Here is a 12,819-nt window from a genome sequence, read left to right as displayed (position 1 = left end):
GCCTAGTAAAAACCAACGCTTCAGATAGAACAGCAAGGTTGGCAATATACAGCAAAACACTTGATGATTATGCATTGCATTATTTACAGTCTCACAGCTTTGTGTTTAAACAAAGACTACATTCAATATTTCGTTTGGAACATAAGACCAACCTTCCAGGTTCACAGGTGCAGCGCACACAAGGTGTTCAAAGCAAATAGCTCCCAAAGAAGGGCTTAGAACTAGCTAGTAAGAGACTGTGGAGAATTTATCGTTTGGAAAGCATGCTGCAGCAGATGAAGCTTGTCTGTGGACACTTCTGCTTCTGAAAGTGAAGAAAAAGCTCTGAAAGCAATCCCAAAAGCATCATTTAATATGAAAGTGAAAACAGCTTTTGTTTTCAACATAACAAGTATGATTTTAATTAGGAGAGGTTGTTTCCTATAATTGAGGATTCCTTGGTCAGGGTAATAAAACTACAAACACTACAGCCTTCTAGTTAGCCTGCTCCTCAGATTTTTAAAATATCTAATTCAGTCTGTATGGGAGAGCTGTTCATATTATAGGCAAAAAGTTGCCAAGACACTGCATCAAATCCCCTTTCCCATTAGTGGAGTTGACCTTGCACATAAGCACAGTAATCCTGGCATCCACTCAGAAAACTTCCAGCCTACGACTTTTCTACTCTTTCGGGAAAGTCACAAAGCAACACAGTATCAGCTGTGTGGTTTTTTGTTCTTGTTTTTTTATTTACTCACTTCCAACCCAGAGGAAGGTGACTTCAAGGGATTTAAGCAGGATTCTTATTTAACCCAATATGAATACAGTTTATTTTTATGCAACTAATTCCCTAAATTTTAGTAACTTTTTTTTTTAAGGGCTGATTTCAATTTCTTTACGAATTACTTAGTCTTGCATGCTGGGATGGGGGTATTTACTAAGCATTAAAATAGTGCAGAAAACTGGCTTATGTTTGACTATTGCACTCAAGATCACTGGTGTTTGCCAGTTATACACAAGCTTGGTAGAGGTTTTTCTCTGATGTGCAAAAAGCAGTTTTCATAGCTGTATCAGCCAACAACCCTCTGGTTGCAAGTTGGTTTTTGTAGAGCCAGAAATTATTAAAAGTTAAAAACATACATCTGATGTCATTAGGTCACAAGGTAACAGTGAGAACTACTTCAACTCACAATTCATCAAGAATTCATCAGCAGCTCAGGCATATTGCTTACCTGCTACGCTCCATCACGTGATTAAGTAATTTCCTATTACTTTATCACACGTATTTATATTTATCCTTTAACCTCACCCTGTTTTGAGAGCCAGTCTAGAAAAGGTTCATCAGAAAAACTTTTATTTGAAAGAAAAGTGTCCCCATTGAAAGGTTAAGATTTCAATTGCGTTCTAAATACAAAGCCCAGGATTATGCAAGATGAATTCCTTTAAGTTTGTGACAGAACTGGAAGTGTACTAAGCATCAGAGCTATGTCAGGTGATGAATTTGTTCTGAAGTTGCATAAGAAGAAGGAAGCGCTTCTGGTATGAAAGAATAAAAACATGCTCTACTAGCACCATAGGACACAGTGGGAAATGTCTTTCTAACATTTCCGTTCTGAAAGTTGACATCTCCTTATATAAGGAAGGGAAGGAAAAAGTTATGTAGTGCAACTGGAAGTCTTTAGACCCAGCACCTTCGAAAGCTACTCTTTAGGACAAATGCTTTCAGAAGAGAGTTTGGCCAAGCAAGCCAGAAAATTAATTCTCTGGAAAACAAATCCATTGGCACAACTTCACTAATATCACATTTAAAGAATCCCCGTTCCTGTATACTACTGAGACTGCTGGACAACAAAGAGTGCCCCAGTTTCACTAGGCCATATATTCCAACGAATGCAAGATGTTAAGCGACTTAGGAACAAGTATCACATCTGTCCTTAAATTAAGTTTCTTCACCCAACTTTTTCCTTCACACTTCAGTGGTCAAGCAATTGCAACCACAAGGAAGAGACAGACAATCATGTGGCAAAGATGATACATGACAGTGATAGCCAGTAGTACTCAGCTAGGAAGCCTAACGCACAAAAAAATCAGTTCTTTGCCTTTTCTTGTGACCTTATGATGATCACCATAATATGGGATTCTCCTAAGGCTTTTAATCCAATGCCTAGAGATAGACACATAGTGGATTTGTCCATCAGATTGAAGAAAAACTTTGTGAGGGTGATACTATCTCCTTCAACCTTCAAGAGCCATCTGAACTTAGATCGAGGTAAACTCTCTCTTCTTATTTAGCAATTTCAAAACTGCTACGCTCCTGTAGTGGAGAAAAACCCTTGTTAAAGTAGAATAGAAAGCTCAAACTCTCCCGGCATCATAGGCTGATACCCTCTAAATGCTGTTTTACATGCTTAATAACAGGACTAATCCTCTAAGCACAATCCAAAAATAGAGCATGGATAGAAATCATGGTCTTCTCTCTTCCCCAGCAGATAAGCTTACATTCTGATGTTGACACCCAAAAGAAATTCCTAAATAAAGACGTCATATACACTATATCCTGTCTTATGACAAACAGACAGGAACATTACCAGTTGCACAAAGGAGAAGAAACTTCCTATAAGGTTGGTTTTTACGTGGTTCATCAATTACTCATCAGGTCTTTATATTGGGGGGGGAATCTATTTTTAATTGTTTTATACAATCAGTCATTTAGTTTACATATCCTTAAAAGTTGTCACATATCTATGTTTGTACAATAACATATATTACACACATGATACAAAATATTGCTATAATAAGAGTAGTTGAAACAGCTGTTTTTCAAAAAAAGCTGTATTTGTAGGAATTAATACAGCTTATTTTTGCTGGGCCTGAATATAAAAGACAGGTGATATAAAAATAAAATATAATAACAAATTTTATTTATATATTATATTTTGCTTTTACATTATAAAGTAAAAAGATTTGTATCTGTTGAGTGTAGCTGCAAGAACTACATGCATTCTTTGGACATGCAGTGGCCTTCCATCCAAATGTCACTCCTTACAGTATCCTGTAAGGACCTCTGGGGATACTCTGAGAGAGATGCAAGTCTTACATAATGCTAACTGCACTACAAACACAAGCAATTCAGCTGCACTTGTAAAAAGGAACAAAGAACTTATCAGTACAGTGTTTCGCAAGAATTTACTCCATTCCAAGAGCTAACAATCTGTTATAACTGTAAAGGGATGTATGTCATACATACCTGGCAGTTCCCTAGCAAATTAAGTCAGTCATCTTACAACCAATATTAAATTTATACTGATATAGCACAGACCTAAGTGTTAGTTACTACAAAAATATATTTAAAAGCAGAATAATTTTCCTTGAACTTTTATTGTTTACACACTGCTGGCCATGCTGAAGTCCATAGCAAAAGAATATTCTTTCTTCTAAATACAAAATAATGTTTGTTCTCTCAACAAGAACATACATACCTGTCGATAGAATTTCTCATACACAGGATTTGCACTTGATAGCTGTAAAACAGAGAGAGAGAGAAAATTAACCCCAAAGACCCATATTTCAATTCCCCTCTCCCTGGATAAATAAAAACATAAAACACTTTTTACTGGTCTTCAAAGAACCATTAAGCATTTATATAATTCTATTTATTCTGTAAAATGATGACAGCTCTTCATGCTGTAAATTTTAGAAGACTAACTTCTTGTTTTGAAGCCAGTGATACTAACCACTATCAGATTACTATCAGACAGGTCACCAGCTTAGGCAGTATGAAACAAGAATTCTTAAGCAAGATCATCCATAAGCAAAAGAAGAAACACATAACAATACAGGTTAGGAAGTTCTCTCTAATGAGTACAAAGCAATATCATTTTATTTTGTTATCCACAGCATCATCCTTTAGAATTTAGTGTCATACCCAACTAGTCCGTAAAATTTTCAGATATCCAAATTAACTCCCAGATTCACAACTAAATCCACAGCAATGGTACCAAATTAAGAGAGAGTAATAGTTTAACTTCGTTTTTTGTAACTTGAATCCTTGCCGGAGATAACTTCTGCCTTAACTCCACTGCCATCTACCAGACATTCAGCGCTCACCTAAACTTAGGTGACAAAGCAGCTTCTTTGGAAAAGGCCCTTTCTTTATGAATTTATTTTTAAACCATTAGAAACCGCAAAAAAGCCCCAGGCCTGAAACCATGCAAAACCTAATATCTTGGCCTATACCAGATACCCCTGCGCAAGAGATTCACAAGAAATGCATTGTTAGGGTTACTTCTCTTCCCTGATGTAAAAACAGGCACAAAATCAGATACCTTTTTCATGAAGTACATGTTGCCTAAACCAAAGGTTGTGTGCGTGACTGGGTGCGTTTATGCACAGAACAAACCTAGAATTATCGCAATGTGTTGCCCTCGCAAACCCAGCTGGAACAACTGAGCATAATACAGGTTAATTACACAATACATACTGAAAAAACCCAAACCATAACTTCGAATATCATCCAAAAATAGAATTCTCCCCCTTAAGAGGAATATGATCTTAAAACCCAAGATTTACAGACCTTTGTACAAACTGAACCCAACAAGGTAGCTTCTTCGGCTTTAAAATTTAGAAGTTTGCATTGAACTATGGAAACCAACCCTATTCTAGATGTTGTCAATCATATAGTTGTAGAAAACACTTTACTACGGCGCATATAAATGGTAACAGCTTAAATAAAACCATATACATTTTCCTACAGCAACAACTAATACAGTTGTCCTTTTGGCTAAGCACTTAGATGTTCACACGTGCCGATTACCAAAGAATATTAAAAAGGGAAGTTTCGTAGAAATCAGGGGTTTAGTGGGATCCTGTTCAACTACAGAAAGCATGCAGTATCACCAGAACATCCTGAAAGATAAATTTTAGAGAACAGCTAGAAATAACAGGAGAACTTTCATTCAGACCTTTACATCTGCTTATTCAGCAAGTACACTGCCCCGGAGACACTCTGTTTCTTCCAAGAGCCACATGGCTTTTCTGATTCTCTAGGTGTTTTGGGTTTGTTTTTTTTTTGGGGGGGGTGGGGCAGGGAGGGGTGCTGGTGAGTGTTTGTTTGTTTGCTGGGGTAGGTGGGGGTGGGAAATACCTCTCACACAGCCAGACATTAAAAATTACATATGCTGGAAAACCATCATTGGTATTCACTGCAATACCTCCATTTATATAGCTTAACCTTGCTCTGACTTTGCTGTAGTACCCAAAGACTTTTATAATTTCAGCCATCAACTAAGCAGGCATTTACACATCCCTTAAAATAGCCTGATGAAATATATTCAAGTTTTGCCAGACCTCTGACTACCATAACACCAATATAACAAACACTTTCAATCACTTTCCAGCATGCTCCAAAGCATACAATATTTTCTTAACTAAACCTCAAACGCTGTACCTACCAACTCAGCTACACTTTGAATAGCAATCTAGAGGGGTAAAACATTCCTAAACATTCAAGTATTTTACTTACTAAGTATTACTTCATTATAATGTAAAAGTATAGGCACAAAATCAAATTAAAGCTATGAGCAGAAAACTAGAACAGAGTTGGCCAGCCCATACGCTAGCAGTATCAATTCTCATGCGTCATCCCTCTTGCCCAATATCACCCTTTCTTCAGCCAAATGTTTCACTATTACAGCCAAACCGATCATTGTCACTCCTGGACAGGAAACATCGTGTTGAAGTCCTGCAATGAAAAAACACTAAGTGCAAAACAATCTTTTCATTCAGTACTTAGAGTACAAGCCAGTAATTCTTATTTATTTCATTAGTGTTTCCAATATTCATTTCAACATCAGTATCACTCCAGTAACTGGAATTTCCTGTGAAGCCAAATAGAATAATAGTAGTAAAAAAGTTTCCCAGGCTATTTTACTAGTAACAGACTTGTTTTTCCTTCAAAGTATACCCCACAATGAAACAACAGATACAAATATAGTCTAGGATATTCTTCTGGGATAAGAAGAAAAATACCGCTCAACATCTTTCAAAGTGCTGCTGCAGAATTTACCTGGCAAAATTCTTTTTATGGGATTTGTAACAACCAATTGCAGAGAGTAAATTCAACTTGTTTTCAACGCAAAGAAGAGGGAGGGAGAAAAGGTCAGATTCCACAGCATGCAAAAATAGAAATACATTATTATGATTCCATTTAAAAGTTTATCACTTCATAAGAATAATGTCTGTTCTAGTAATTACAACCTTTGTTACAAACCTATGAACTTTAGAATACTAACCTAGGAAATAAAAAACCACCTTCAGGGACACTAATCTTTTTCATCTTCTGTTGTCAATCACGCCTTTATATCCCCATGTTTTCATCCCTCTGGCACATTCGCATTTAGGTGTAATAAGATACTACTACCAGTCTGTCTACCCCATCCATCCACAACCTTCCTTCACAGTAAAAAGTTTAAAAAAACAAACAAAAAAAGCTGTCCATTGAGAAAAACAAAAATAACTTTCTCCTCCAACCCAAATGAGATAGAAGGGGAGAAACAAGCTATTCTATCTTTATTAAAATCCAAAATGCTGTATTCTGTCATGACGCAAAGCTCTAGGATTCATTTTAAGAGTTTCCAGGCCAAACGACACAATCTGGTTGTAAATGTTCTTTGTGTAGTCAGCCAGTCAAAAAGCAGGTAAGTTTAAGGCAAGCTGGTTTTCTTACAATGCCCTTTCCAAACAATAACCCACTTGTATCTCTTTTTTTCCCCTATTGCCTTACTGTCTGAAGCATTTCATGGTAAAGCTTTCTACTGCTTTCCATCATATAACTAAGCACATCTCCTACAGCAATAACAAAAGGTAAGAAAATATTTACTATAAAGTTATATACAAATATTACTAAGTACTTCGAAATTCAGCACTTTCATTCCCATTGAACAGCTGAAGCATGCACAAAAACTCCGCCATTTTCTCTTTGCATAGATGTCTGTCACTGCATAATTAAGAATGGTTTGATTTAGTTTTCAAATCGCTACAGGAAACCTCCACCGTCTCCTAATCAGTACTGAACAAAGCCTGGAAAACATGCAAGAGTAGCTCCACTGCCTTTTTAGATGCAGCTACTCTCTAACATGGTTGATGCAATATCAATCAAAAAAATTAAGTTCTATCTGCGTTAGGAACAGTCAGCCTCCTTTATACACAAGTTTAAACAGACACATGCATACTCAGATTTCCTCATCTTTCATGGAGGAGAGAAAGAGGCATAACAGATCTCTCACTCCAGTAAAAAGACCAAACCAACACCTTAATTTTACCATTTTGTTGATCCCTTAAAAAAAAAAAAAAAATCAGAAGTTTGCCAGAGACCTCAAAAGCTTTGGCTCTACATTATATATGACATATGTATTACTATGAGAGTGTCATTCATACTGTAAGTATTTACATCCTATATATTCCAGTAACAAGATGTTAATCCTGGTAATGCATGCATTAGACAGGTATCTGTCTAGCTTAGCCTCAGTTGTAATATTTGATGCTTCCCTTCAACAACAAAGCACAACATCCTGGACTCCGTGACACAATACTGAAGTTTAAACTGAGACTTGCAGCTAATTAGGATACAAATTGATGTTACTTGACCTTAAGGCAACTACCACATTTTTCACAAAAAACGTTTCATGACATCAGGAAGACCAACACAAAAGTTGTCTTCCTATTCTCCCTGAATATTTCTTTACAGTCCTTCCCTGAACTGTGAGCTTTTCTCTCAACAGTCACTGCCTCACAGGCAGTTTTTCAGAATAAACCACAAGTTCAATTTTCAAGAGCAACAAGAAGTTTTTGAATGTCTGTATTACACCAGCTTTCAACTAACATATCTTCCCCACTCTCAACATGCATTTTCTGCATCTTCAGTTTTCTGTTCCTTCCTCCCTAAATTCCCTAAATTAAACAGGCCAGATAAGCAACCATCCTTGGAAGGTCAAAAACACAACTCCTCAGATTGGCTATAGCTTAATTGGAGTTTTCCAACAACAGGTGATAATTTGCGAGATAGGAACAGTTCCTTCTCATTGATGTTGATAGCTTGCTTCTAAACTAAAGGCAACCACAAGAAAACATTCACTTGGTAGAAGTTTCCTTAGAAGTTCCCTATTAAATTCACAGTTATGCTCGGACCATAACACTTGGTGAGCAAATGCAAAGGGCAACAAGATGTTGCAGAAGAGGTTCAAAATGGGGAGATAAAAGATACTTCAGATTACTACTAAATTGGGGGGAGAAGGGGGCAATAATCACCTTCATTTTGCAACACTCTTTCGAGCGTACTTGGTGTAATAAATTCCACTACAGCTACACGGTCCTGAAATATTTTTACTAAATCAGCCAACAGAATACAATTAGCACTAAAAAGTTTCCAATTACTTAAACAGAGCTTTGATATTCAAACAAAGGATGCCCAGCCCTCTCAGACACTGCAGCTGCAAAGTCACCTGAAATTACCCTAGTCTTATTTGGAAATACCCAATTTCCTAGCCACGTTAAGTCACAGTCAAACCAAACGAGGGAAGGGGACAAGAAAATTCGACATAATTGTGAGCTTGACTGCAGGTTAACATGCCTCTTGTTCTCTGCATATGGTCTACAGCAGAAAGTACCTACCAATCTGCATACTTTTTATTGCTGGCGTTAGCAACTGATCTAAGTACAGCCAGCAACTGTACCCCCCACCCCCATACCGTCATTTTCACTTCCTCATGCTCATCTGAACAGATTTAGAACACTTAATTTGTTATGACTCTTCCTAACCCTGAAATTCCAGAAGTTAGAACCTACATTGAAGAAATTATCTTTAGGCTTGCTTGACTTTCTAAGATGATTCTTATGCAATGCAAGAAGAAGAAAACCAACCAAACAAAAGAAATCCCCACACAAATGGTCAACAACAACAGAAATAGCTTCCTCAATTTAACCACTGATGTAAGCTGTAGTCAAAATGGTTTTAAGGATACCGGCGATTTTTCTGCTTCTGTCAACATTATCACATTTGTATTTAGTCCCCCTTCCATGTGACCAAAAAAGTAAACAAATTCCACAATGAAAGGATTACACAGCCTGTAAGCAGTAATGTCTTCCTGTAGAACACACCAGAGCAGCCGCTCCTCCTCTCTCCCCAAATTAAGAGACAGAATAATAGCCCATGCCTTTAGACCAACAGAATTAAGGCTGCTCGTCTGGGAAAACTTTTTTCCTCTTCAGTAAGGAGATGTTTTAAACTTTTTTCTTTTGCTTCAAGACTGTTGAGAAAGAGACACAGAAAAGGCTAACCTAACACTTTTTAATATTAAAGCAAGCTTTCACAGAAGGTAATATACTTCATAACTATGTATCTTCAGAACCTTAAAGACACATTTATTTTCTCCACATATTTGAAGTTCACCTTTTCACTGAACCATCCTCCTTTCTTTCCTTGAAATAGTTGAAGATTTTCTCAAAAGTCAACTATGTAAGTGAGTAACTGCAAATTGAGTAGCCTTGCTGCCACTTTTTAAGTTTGCTTCTATGTGCTCAAGTGATTCACACTTATTTACCAGCTTTACTTTCTGTAAATGTGACAATCGATTATCAGATTATCAGATTGAAGCAGGAAAGTGTGCACCGACAGGCCTGCCTCAGGCTTATGTCAGGTAGGAATGCAAGTTTCTCATGTCACTGCTAAATGAAACAAAAAAAGTACCAAAAAGTGCAGTTTATTAGCTATCAAATCGCTAGGGAATAAGAGGTGATCCCAACAGTATGAAGCAATTCTACTACCATCAGGAAAAAAATGCAAGCAACAAAGATTTAGGCAAAGTGAGATCACCTGAGCACCAAACGGTGCCAAAATTCTCCAAGTTTTAAGACCATCACCTGCAAAGCTCTTCATTATTAGGCACCTGTACATGCAGTATGCAAAAATGGTGTCCCCACACCATGGGGTCCACAAAAAAAAAAAAGGGGGGGGGGGTAAAATGACTTGCAAGCAGTATCTTCGGAGTTGAGTTTCTGTTAAAACAAGAAATTCCTCTCTCCCTCCCAGGCTGACCCCCTTGCGTACCGCCCGGCAGCACGCCGCTGTTGGCTCCGGAGGCGCCCCGCACCCTGCCCCGCCGCGGGCTGTCAGCGGCGGCGCCGCGGGAGCCGAGCCGGGCGGCTGGCCCGCACGCTGACCTGACCGCGGCTATCGCGTTTCCAGCCCTCACCGAGCACTCCCCTCGCCTCCGAGTTCACCACCTGCCTTCAAAATCTACGGGGCGGGGTTTTTTGTTGTTTAAACCCGGCGCCCTGTGTCTTTACAGAAGACAAAAGACCAACCACGATTACAGCCGCCGCAGCCCAGACCTCGGCGGGCTGCCGGGCGCGACCGCGGCGCTGCCCGCCCGGGGGGGACGCCTGCGGCCGTGCCCCCGCCGCGCTCCGGCGGGCTGGGCTCCCCGCAGCCCCGGGCAGAGGCACCTGCAGCCGGGCGGGATCTCCTTTCACGCCAGCGGCGCCCCCGGGTCGCGGCCGGGGGCTGCCGCCCGCACCCTCTCCCCCCCCCCCCCCCCCGACACACCCCTGCCCCCCGCCGCGCCTCCGCCGCCACCTGACAGCGCCGGCGGCCGTTAGCGCGGCCGTTAGCGCGGCGGCGGGCACACAAAGCCGCGCCGCCGAGGGGCCCTCCGGGGAGCACCGAGCCACTCCCCAGCGGCGTCGAGGCGGCCCCGCCGCCCGCCTCAGCGCCGCGGGAGCGGGGCAGCCCCGGGCCCCGCTCCAGTCCCGCAGCCCCCACCCCACCCCCGGGAGGCGCCAGGCCTCGGAGCCCGCCGGCAGAGGGAGGCGAGCGGCGGGCAGGGGTGTGGAGCCCCCTCCCCGCGCGGCGGCCGGCGGGAGGTACCTGTGTCAGGGAGAGGTGGGCGGCCATGCTGCTTCCATCATGCACCGGCCGGGCCGCAGGAAGGACGCGCCGCGGCCCCAGCACTCACGGCCCAACTTCGGGAACTTCCCCAGCCGGCCCCGGCCAAAACCCGGCACCGGATCCCCGCCCGCCCGGCGGCCGGAGCCGGAGCCGCCTCCGCCAGCACACGGCAGCGGGAACCGCAAGCAAAACCGGGCGCCGGAGCCCACTCGCCGGAGCCGGAGCCTACTCGAGGCAGCTGCAACAAAAACCCGGAGCCGGAGTTCCTGGGCTGATATGGCGGCCCAAATCCCCGCGCCCAGTTCCTAGCCTTTCCCTCACCTTCTCTGCTGGCCATGCTTCTGCTGTAGATGCTTCAAGCATTTTGAACGGTTACGGTCCCCTAGTTTAGCCGTGACACAGGTGGGGGAAGTCCCAAAACAGGAGGTGCCTCAGGTCTGGGCTCGGTTGCAACAGAATTGGGCGCGGGGCCCAGGAGGAAGCGGCGCGCGAGCCCAGCAGGATGTGCTGGCCCACATGTCCTCTCCTGGCTCAGCAGCGGTGAGGGGCAGCCCTGCGCTCGGCCTCTTGCCACTCTCCCCCAGACCTCTCGCCGCTCACAGGAAATTGTACGCGCGCCCAGGCAACTCTTGGTTGTATACATCCATCAGACTGTGCTCGGTGGAACAGTATGGGGAACAGTGGGTCTTCTGGGGGAGAAAAAGCAGAAGAAAGGGGAAAAACAACCCTTATGACAGGAGAAACCGTGAGACAACATAGGCAGCAAGAGAAAGAGGAGCAAGCTGGAGTGGGAAGCCAACTGCGCCACGTTCTCCTCATCTGTGAGGAGCAATTCTGTACAAACCGGCTGAAAGCGATACTGGTGTCACCCCTTATTCTCCTGCTCTTTCTCCTGCTCCAGCTTCACCCGGACAAATCTCCCTCTGCCACAACAGAGCCAGGGAACAGGAGAGCACGAACTCCTCCTCCTGGACCTGCTCACACCCACGCACTGGCTATTTCAATTACTATTCCGAGCTCTTTGCACTACCGCATCGTACATCAGTCACCGAGGGTGGAGGGAAAACATTCCTATTTTTTTACTTTACTCCAGGATGGATTAGGCACAAATATAAACTTGAAATGCACATTCAGACCAGTAAGAGGAAATTACCTGGAGTCATACTTGATTATTGGAAGGGTTTCACAATGTGCTTTGTTTTCTTTCTCTGTTCTGAATTCTCTACCAGTCTGCCTTTTTTTGTCTTCTTCAGCTCAGCTTCATGCTTGTGCTAATGCTCATGCCCCAGCTCTGCATCCTGTCATTCCTCAGCTGGCAGTCATTCTGAGCTGCTATTTCTCATCATCTGTCATGAAACATGTGGGATCCCTCCTGCCCGCTTATTCTCTAATAAAGGTTTTATAGAAGCTCTGCTTCACTGACCTGTTTCTCAGTTATTGTTTCAGCAAGAAAAAGAAGATATGAAGGGGAAGAATATAAAAAGCAAACAGAATAGATATAGAAATATTTACACCATTCACATACTCACTATCGCACCTCTACTCCGCTCATTTCCTCCTAAGTAAAATCCCTAGAAAATAGCGCAGGCTATTATATTTCTAGGTTGATTTTTTTCTTCTTTGATTAAAATTGGAATACTATCCCACAATATTTAATACCTGGAAATTAAACCAGAAGATTGTAAAACTACAGCTGTGTCTCCTGGGGCCAGCAGTATTTGAGCCTGTTAGTATGTGGGAGGGGGCCCCTCGGTAGAGATTTGGAGGGCCTGGGTGTCTATTAGCTGCCGTGATCTCGCGTGGATGCCCTTTGCTCTGTCAGTTGTTTTCTCCTTCTCTGGCTCCCCTCCCTGGGTGAGGAGAACAGCTACAGCTTGGCAGCAGACTCGTGGCCTCTC

The 12,819-nt window shown here is 42.2% G+C and overlaps 1 protein-coding gene across 3 annotated transcripts in view; it reads right to left on the bottom strand.

Annotated features, from left to right (window-relative positions):
* The window catches only part of EPS15 (epidermal growth factor receptor pathway substrate 15), a 74,293-nt gene that overhangs the window by 41,582 nt on the left and 19,892 nt on the right, over positions 1–12,819 (bottom strand). For 2 of the 3 annotated variants that reach the window (XM_082313690.1, XM_082313692.1), the window contains exons 3-4: positions 11,243–11,610; positions 3,459–3,500 (exon numbers count right to left, since the gene is read on the bottom strand). In XM_082313690.1, coding sequence (XP_082169816.1) covers positions 3,459–3,500; positions 11,243–11,284 — 84 coding nt within the window. In that variant the 5' untranslated portion in view covers positions 11,285–11,610. Of the gene's footprint in view, positions 1–3,458; positions 3,501–10,900; positions 11,037–11,242; positions 11,611–12,819 lie in introns of those variants that run through there. The other variant, XM_082313691.1, reaches the window with a different exon arrangement.

The sequence above is a fragment of the Platalea leucorodia genome (genome assembly GCF_965183815.1).
Source record: "Platalea leucorodia genome assembly, chromosome: 5".
NCBI lineage: Eukaryota > Metazoa > Chordata > Aves > Pelecaniformes > Threskiornithidae > Platalea > Platalea leucorodia.
This window is presented reverse-complemented; position numbering and strand designations above follow the sequence as displayed.